Source organism: Protopterus annectens, chromosome 2.part0 (genome assembly GCF_019279795.1).
Source record: "Protopterus annectens isolate FY-2018-M chromosome 2.part0, PAN1.0, whole genome shotgun sequence".
In the NCBI taxonomy this organism is placed as follows: domain Eukaryota; kingdom Metazoa; phylum Chordata; order Ceratodontiformes; family Protopteridae; genus Protopterus; species Protopterus annectens.
The window spans coordinates 843,057,839-843,067,490 of record NC_056728.1 but is presented as its reverse complement, the minus strand read 5'-3'; the positions used below and the strand labels follow the sequence as shown (position 1 = coordinate 843,067,490).

Sequence of the window (9,652 nt, the reverse complement as noted above, 5' to 3'; positions counted from 1 at the left end):
TTTCTTCTAGATCCTGAGAAGGTTGACACCATAGGCTTTTTAGATACCATTGTAGTTTCCTCGTATGCAGTCTTGCATATGGAAGTAGAAGAATGCAGGAGGCCATAAACCCCAAGGCTTGTAGTATTTGCCTTGCAAATAGCTGGGTTTTTGTGGCCACTTGTTTGAAGCAAGTTGTCAAATGAATCCGTTTCTCTGGCATGAGGAAAGCCATCTGGGAAGTTGTACTCAAGCTTGCTCCTAGGAAAATAATTTGTTGACAGGGTACCAGGTGGGATTTCATTTCGTTTATGGTGAACCCCAGACAAGTCAGTACCCTTTAAACAAAGGCCAGATGATTCAAAAGAATGTCCTTGCTTTCTGCCTGAATTAGACAATCGTCCAGGTATGGGTATATTTGAATATTTCTTTGACTGCAAAATGCAATGACTGGAGCTAGGCGCTTTGTGAATACCCTGGGTGCAGTAGATAAGCCAAAGGGCAGTGCAGGGAACTGATAGTGCATGTAGCCTTCTTTGAAGTGTAGGTATCTTCTGCAAGACTCCCTGATAGGGATGTGCAGGTATGCTTCTTTTAAGTCTAGTGTTGCCAACCATGCATCCTTGCCTAGCATAGGAAGCAGCTGGTGAAGAGTCAGCATTATGAATTTTGGAATCACCAGAAAGGTGTTTAGAATAGAAAGGTCCAGGATAGGACGTCAAGTATGGCCTTTTCTGGGTACCAGGAAAAGTCTCAAATAGAAACCTTGTCCCTTTTCCTCTTCTGGTACCAACTGAATAGCCCCCATGCTTAAGAGAGAGAGTACTTGATTTTGGGCCTCTGCCCACTGATTTGGGGGTAGATCTGACCACCCGCTTGGTATTGGCAAGGTGTGGAAGTGAAATCTGTATCCTTGGGACACTATATTTAAAACCCATTTGTCCTGGGTAATGAGTTCCCAGATTTTGGCCTGCAAACCAATCTTTCCGCCTAAAGGAGCATTCAGTTGGGAAGTGCTTGGAAGTTTTAAAAGCAAGTAATTGAGACAGTTTTCCATAGGGGGAGTCTTACTACTCCCTAATTTGGGTGCAGAAACCTCCCATTGCTTAGTCTTGTGTGTCCCCTGGGACTGAAACCTGGGGTTTCTGCTGTGTCTGGGTTTGGCTTGAGAAGACCTGGAAGGGGCTGGAAAGGAACAATTCTTAAAGGGCCAGTGCCTACTAAATCTAGGAGGCTGAACCTGTAAGAAATATTCAACAGTTTGCATAGATTTAGCTTCATCTTCCATCTTTCTAGGAACTTCTTCAGCCTTGTTGCCAAACAGGCGGTCCTGATTTAAGGGAGCATCCAACAATTTAGCACTGGAGGGAAGGAAAAGAAGTATTTTAGATTTATTAGGCAAAGATTGCTCCTTAAGCCAAGCATGCCTTCTGAGCACAGACCGACCCAGTAACAGCAGCCCTGCAAAAGGCCTCTAATGAATCAAATCCACATTGCAAAGAATGCTTTCCAACCTGTTCAGCAAAATGCATTAAATCCTGTAATTCTTTATTTTCCACAAAGTCAGGAATCAACATCATTTTCTGTTTAAGCAATCCAATAACATGTTGCTGATACTTTAACATATGAAAATGGCAGTTTAAAGCCCTAATAGCCAAGGTTGCAGAAGTGTAAACCTTCTTACCCCATCTATCCAGCACCCTGGAGTCTCTATAAGAAGGAGTAGGATTTTTAACAGTAGAAGCCTTAATGCCCTTGAGTCCTTGTGAAATAGTCTCTGGATCCGCAACAGGATTTTGAAAAAGGAACGTATGAGAATCAGGAACCCTGTAATATCTGTCAGGTTTTCTGGGAGCAGGAGGTAAAGAATCAGGGGCCAAACTAGATTCTGAAAAAGCATCATCAACAATATCTAGTAAAGGAGGAATAGCTAAAGGCCTGTGCTGGGGCAGGAGTATGAAATCCTTAAGCCTCTTTTTTTGAATCAGAAAAATCCTGGCTTTTCCAGTGGAAATGCTCCCCTAGAGTATTTAAGGTTTCACCAAAAGAAAACTCTTCTGGAGGGGAAGCAGAGGGAGTAGAGTCCTCTGCATCAGAATCCTCATAAGTAGATAAGGGCAAATCCAGATCATCAGAAGAATCAGAAAAATCAGAATCCTGGTCAGAAGATTCATAAACAACTTCAGTCCTAGGTCTCTTAGAAGGGGGAGGTTGGCTTCTCCTGATTAGAGTTATAAGATCTTCAGCCATTCTTATCATTTCTTTTTAGGCATAGAGGCCTGAGCATGTGGCCTGGGCATTGGTTTTTTAGGCATGGTTCGAGATTTAGGACTAAATGAAGAAGGAGGCATCGGTTTAATATGCAAGTCCGTAGGCCTGAATACACCCTCCGAAGCCGGTGCCTGCACAGCGGCTCCGGACCCATCCAAGGTAGAGACATCCACGTGTTCCATAGTTGAAGCATCTTGCGGCATACCGGACTCCGAATGGGTCTCAGTAGAGGTCTGCGAATCAGTAGTAGTGGGTATCAGGGGCTGCAAAAGCACCTCACTGAGTACTGTCGACTGGCTTAGGAGAAGCGTTGTTGGCAGTTTTGGACCTCGGTGGCCTGTCTCTGTCTTTATTTTGTGTTTTTTTTTTAAATCCCGGTAGTCGGATGGCTAACCGATGACATTTCTGGATAATTAAACCGAGAACCGAAATATTTAGAGGCAAAAATATACCGACTAAGGATAGTGCGCTGATTAAATAAAGCACAAAACTGACAGCAAGGTACGGTTGTGGTCAGGGCCTAAGCAAGGAATACAGTACGAATTAAAATCTTTACGAGGTATTTGCTTTCCACAAGTAATGCAATTATTAACTTTTACTGACATCGGTAAGGAGCAAGAAAAAGTTTCCCCAACGGGGTACTTAGCTTTAGTTGAAGACTTCGGTTCTGAAACTCGAAAACGAAAATTTCAGGAGTCGGCAGACCGGCACGTGTGAACTGCTACTGCTTCGGGCACCACACAGCAAGAAAGACTGATGTAATGGCGTTGTTTGCATGTTTTATACCCCTGACGACCTGATGTCATCGAAGAAGGGACAGCAACTGACACAGGACCCAAGACTTTGTTAATCAGGCCGACTGAGGGCTACTGCAAGCAGATAACCCAAATGTAATGACTGCAAGAGTGAAACACAAAGAACATTAGAACAAGCCAAGAGACTGCTGGCAAGTTAAGCCAAGGATGGAAGGAACTGTTTACCAAGAACGGACCAAACGTGTGTTCATTTTCCATCCAGCTGCTGCAGAGAGAACAGAACAAGCTAAGAAACTGCTGGAGAGTTAAGCCAAGGATGGAAGGAACTGTTTCCCGAGAACTGAACAAACGTGCCTTCATTTCCAGCCAGTCGAGCTGGGTAAGCTACTGAACTACTCCTTAGCTGGGTAAGCTACTGAACTCCTAGTGTTTGTGTGTGTGTTTATTGGGTGTGGGGCAGCATACCCGAGTGTTTAAATGTAGGTACATATTTGCACAGTATGACAGGATGCTCATCTGTGAAGCTGTTTAAACTGCTAAGATGAATGATTCATATTCATGAATTTTGTAGGCTGCAGCTCACGTTTCCTAGACACTGAGATGGCGACTTAGTACATAGCGATAGTTCTACTCAGTAGTTAGCAACTAAGGGGGGAAGACCTTGAGAAAGTACTTGAGTGATCGTTAAAGTTTAGAGTAACACCGGTGTGCAGAATACTTTAGCGTAGCGCATGCAAGGCTAGTTTTTAAAACTCTTCAACGGGAACAATTGGGTGTAAGCAGCAAGACATCCCACGCGTGCTGGAAGGGAAGGATGGTGGGTGAGAACCAAGCCTGCAAGTAGTGCATCAGGTAGTGCAGGCCCTGTACCATGACTCAGATCCTGTCTGTAAAGAGAGAGCATCAATGTGGCTTGGTGAGCTGCAGAGATCGGTAAGGAGAAAAGAGTGCTACAAGAGCAGAGGGGTGGGGGTGCTGAAAACTGACTGGAGAAGGGGGATCTGGTGGGGCCTAGTGTTCTGTTTACCAGTAATGTGTTACGAGAGGTAGTGTGGAGAGTCATTTTAGTTCTGTTATGGTCAAGGATTCTGTTGTATGTTCCTAGGGTTGTGGTCTTAACTTCCTTTAGCTAGACTGCCCACTTACATGAACTTTGCTGTTTTTTTTTTTTGTATGCTTACCTTTATCACTCTTTGGTATGTTGATTTAATAGGGATAGCTGTTGAAACTGAACCAGTGATATTTTTAACTGTTGGAATCTGAGATTGTATAGATTTTTCCACATATCACTCAGTTTATACTGCTGTTGATGGGAATGTGTGAAGGACTAAACATTAAAGTGGAAGACGTTGACTACTTACAATCCGCTTGTGTAATCATAACATGCACTGCTGTTCTCCTTGTTTTAGCTGTTTAAAGAATTACTTGCCAGTTGTGAGAACATTCAGAACTAGTACTCCCTGACCGCAGTCTTAAATATGTATTTACCTAAAGTATTAGGACTTGTGCCCATTTCTGGAGCTTGCTTGTACTGCTAACTCCCTACATTTTCAGGCAAAGGTTGCCATAGTTTGAATTTAGTCATGGTTTTGTTTGAAGTGAAGGTGTATGTTAAAGTAGATCATTGACATCTAGTAGGGCATGTTGTCTTGTGTTGTGTACCTTTTCACTCCCTTCTTTCCAATATTTTCTCTTGTACTTAACCATGTCCTGCTTCTACCAGTCATACATTTTATAGTTACGCTGCTTTTGGAAAAAAATATGTTCTTTAGTAAACTGATGTTTCAGTGTATTAAATAGTGATGTTCATATTTTCTTAAAAATGGACAAAATTTTATTTATGTACTGCTAGTAATACTTTTTTTTGTAATGGTTGGGTCCCCATATATATATATATATATATATATATATATATATATATATACACATATATATATAGATATATATATATATAGATAGATATATATATATATATAGATATATATATAGATATATACATATTATATATATATATATATATATATATATATATATATATATATATGTATATATATATATATATATATATATATGTATATATATATATATATATATATATATATATATATATATATAGTGTGTCTGTGTAAGTACACTTTTATGATGGAAATGTTCTGAATTTGGCAGTTTTGTCATTATTGGTTCATGCATTTTGTTTCATTGCCTACTGGAAAAATGTTCAAATAAATTAAAAATGCATTCTCTAAGTTTAACAAGTGTGCTGTATTATACAAGGAATATAATTTAATAAAGTCAAGAAGGTTTATCAAAAAACACACGTATGTTTCTTGTTTTGTGTGCAAGGGGGCCAATCTTTATCCACCACTGGCCATCAGATGCATTTTTTGGATGTGGTGTGGGTTTCAATGCTGTTTCAATGAATCTGAGTTTCAAGGGCAGAGAAGTTTTAATGTTTAGTCTATTTTCATTGTGAGACCATATTGCTTTGTTTAGCAGATGTCTATTGGTGTTTGTGCATTGTGCCATAAAATGTAAATATAAAATCCAAATAATCATTGTAGAAGTAAAGCAGTATGCACATTAGTGTTTATGGTAAATGAGGCAAAATAGCCAGGTAATGAGACATTGGAATGGCTGCAGGGGGACTGCGGTGCTATGTTTTGGTTGTCTGTTCTTCAGTTTGTGTTTGAAAGCTGGTATCCCACAATTCCATTGAAGTGGGCGGGGTTGTGTAATTATGCATGCAAATTTTATGTTAATCAGCATACAGATCTGTACCTATTTTTCATGGGCTGTGTCCAGATTTTTGATGTTTCCAGGTTGAGAGGTTTGAGTCTCACTGAGTCATGGTGGTGGAAAACTGTCAATTTTTTTTAAACTACTCTGTACCGCAGCAAATGAGATTGAAAAATTATATATCCTAATGTACTGATGGTTTTAATAAAATGAAAGATACAAAATAAATATAACTTTTAGCCAGCATGACTTTTATGTAATAATACATTAGTCAAGATTTACCTGTGACCAAAACAATGAAAGAATATTAAAAGAAACTGACCTTTAATCTGTCTACATCTTTTTTAAGACCTAAAATTTTAACCTCGGAATCTGATGAGTTTGCTGTTCCACCACTGTCTCCTGAAGCTGAAGATGTAGCTGCAGTCTGTGAAATGCAATCAATAAGTACATAAAAATCCACTGCATACAGCATACATTGGACAAACATAATCTAACCAGTATTAGTTTGCTAAGTATTTGCATATGGTAGACAAAATACAGTGTTTACAACTAGATCACACAACAAATAAAATGTGACCTATACTTCTATGCTTCAAAATATCAGTTGTAGTGGCATATGGAAATGTCAGAATGCCCTACATAATCTTATCCAGGAAACAAAAACAGAAGCAAAGCACTGTGAATTACTGTTATAGGCTTGCATTTACCATGAGTAAGTTGTAAAGGTTAAAATCCTACTTTCAAGAGAATGCCACATCTGTCTTATTTTACATACTGCTCAGCTGTGTAAAATCTCTTCTTTTGAGCCATCTGATGATGTTAAATAGTCAAGATTTACAGTGAGTCATCTATCATCAAGTAGATATAATAGATTTACTTGGGATTTTCAAACTACTCCAGTTTTGTAGCAGAATTCCTCTATCAGAACTACAAATATCAGGGTCTTGTACATCTTTTGAAAGTTTTTTGCTTGAGTCTCACTTGCTCAGATGCACCTGCAAAAATACTCTAGCTTGATTACACAAACCACATGTAATCAAAACTATATATTTTTGTGCAAATGTTCCCACAAAAAAAACAATTTGTTTTGCAAGGGGTACAATAATATTCTCGCTCAAAGACCACTACACCTTAGACAAACAGAAATAACTAAAATAAAAAGGCTGTAACAAGCTTTCTGATGGACAATGCAATCTCCACAAGCATGTAAAACAGTACATTGTGAACAGACCCACATCGATCCTATATGTAGCAATTAGAAGCAGTCACTCTCCTGAGGAATGAATTCTGAGCAACTGTAAAATGCTGATTTAGTAGTGAGCAAATGTCAGCCACCTGCAACATTACAACAATGCACCCAGGGTGACATTTTTACTGTGAAGCAGGCACTGAAGCAACAGTTAAGCTAGTGAACAGCAATAATTGCTAAAAAGCTTCTTCCACAGCTTGCAACGTTTAACACTACAATATGTGGATGGTGGCTTACTCTAACATTAAAAACATACCATCTTACCAGCACAAATGGTTTCCCTCTACCCAGTTGCTGTCATCCAGTATGCCATCCTCTATTTGAATGCTGACATACCCAACATGTCCAGTCTAATTAGTGCCTTGCTGTGGTTAAAATACTACCACTTACACCTATTTTTTTTTTCACTTTAAGTTGTAACACTGGGGGGGGGGGTGTTATCCTCCTAGTACATACGTCTGCAGAGAGCAATATGAAGACAAACCCAGTACTGTAGTACATAACAAAAATTCAGTATGGAAACTCTAACATGGTTTTACAGAAAACACAAACATACAATTAATATCTTCTCATACACCGTTCCTTTTTCCCTTTCTCATTCCTTTTTTTGCACTCAGCATAACTGCTGCTACTGCTGCTGCACAGATCCCTTTGAACTATGGCCTTAATCATCAGAGTGCACTGCCGATAGCCAGCCAACAAAGAACACTACAGTCCACCTTTCTTTATATAATCCAAGTGATGCCCAATCATCCAGTGCCACCTTCTAAGATTACTGACACTCAAATTTGCTTTTTCTATCACTATGAAATTTAAAAAGAAAACAACGTAGAAAAACTAATTTATTTCCTATATTCCTTCCCGATGTAGTCCCCTAACAGCCACCCATACTTATCACCAGAATTAAGTAACTAACCTTTTTAATGGCAGGAGATTACTCTTAATCCTCGGGAGGTAATTGCTGGCATAAATACCATAAGAGTAGGATTCATGAAAATATGCAGCAGCATGGGTAAAAAGGCTGTTCTGCTAATCTGCAAATGAAGAATGTGTGCAGTAAGTGCATGCGGGTGCATGCATGTACGTGCTGGCACTGTGTAAGCATAGTGAAAAGAGGAGAATTGGTTTTCTGAACTAACCATGCTACATTGTTCATCTGATGGCATAGTAGGGGTAAGAGCAGATGTCCATGATAATGTACAGGGAACAGCAGTGTACAGCTACAGGTCTAGTCCAGCAGAGGGGCCATATGGGTTACCCACGTAGAGAAAGCCAAGAGTGGGCACAGTATTTCAATAATCACTTGGATCAGTATCTAAAAAAATTTATCTGACACTTGTTGACTGGGTTAGTCCGACTGAGCTGATGCCCTTTTTCATTGGCCCGAGAGAAAAACTCCTCAATGATACACAAAACATACAATATAGAATATAAAACAGTACAATAATTACAATAGTAAAACCATAGTTTACAACTTAACATGTACTGTCTTTTGACTTGCAGGTTTTTGTTGAACAGCATAAGTTAGTAGAGAATTAGTTTGATTATGCAATCAGAAGCAGAGTTAACTATTTACAGGGTATTTTTCATTACACACTGGCAGTATGCTAGGTGTGAGGCTATGGATACTTATGACTAAGGGTGGAAGTCTGACATGGGACTCCAATCACAGACAGGAGGAATGGGGAAGCCAATACGTAACATTTACAGCTATGAAGACGCAAAGCAGGTGCACGGCATACTTAAAGGCAAATGGATAAAGATGAAGAAGGAATCCTATTGCTAGCATAAAAGAGCACTTCCAGGGGACTGTGATCACCTATACATTTGTTTCAAGTGTTGATGATTAAAAATAAAAAGCACTTACCATTAAAATTCATAGCAGAAGGTCAAAAACAGCAGCATCCCATACAGTTATTGATAAGTTTTCTAACAGTTGTAGTCACTTGAACTTCTTAGCTAACATGCAGTAACAGTCTCCATCTTTTCTCTGCAATCCAAATCTGGCTGCTTTGATACAGCACACTGACAGGTCACGATCAGGATGGTGCACTGGGTGGAACCAAACAAGAGCAGGGGTATCAACAGCACAGTACATTCAAAAAGCTGGCCACTTTATGCAGTCTTCCCTACTGCTGCCAGAAATGATAAGTTTTGGGAAAAAAAGGCAGCCAAGTATTTTATGCACATGACTTATTCTAGCAAGTACCATTATGAGAGACAACGAGCACATATCTACTGCTATGCAAGGAAATGTTTTGGGGGGAGAATACGATTGTTTTAGTTTTGATGTTTAAAAACAATACTGAGGTTGTATGCCAGTTTTCAAGAAAGATAAATCCAAGATGGAGGTTTTCTGTTACTTCTGTAATGGAATCTCCAGAAAAAATGGGAAAGAAGTTAAAACACTACGAATGAAATTTATCACAATACGCTCATGTTATTTTTGAATGCTAACAATAATGAGTCAGGAAATAATTCCTACACCATGCTCCTACAAATTACTTTTGGTGTGAAGAGCACATCATTCTATTTTATTACTTGTGTTCTTTTGCTGAGATACACACCAAACTAAAGATGCTTTGACCAAGACCTAATAGGTATCATGAAGATCCAAAGGAGCATTAAATGACTTGATTGCTAAATGCGTATAAAAACA

At 39.2% G+C, this 9,652-nt stretch overlaps 1 protein-coding gene across 5 annotated transcripts in view; it reads right to left on the bottom strand.

Moving 5' to 3' along the window:
* USO1 (USO1 vesicle transport factor) overlaps positions 1 to 9,652 on the bottom strand; it is a 1,866,649-nt gene that overhangs the window by 136,128 nt on the left and 1,720,869 nt on the right. For all 5 annotated transcript variants that reach the window (XM_044061107.1, XM_044061108.1, XM_044061110.1 and 2 more), the window contains one exon: positions 6,064 to 6,168. In XM_044061107.1, coding sequence (XP_043917042.1) covers positions 6,064 to 6,168 — 105 coding nt within the window. The remainder of the gene's footprint in view (positions 1 to 6,063; positions 6,169 to 9,652) is intronic.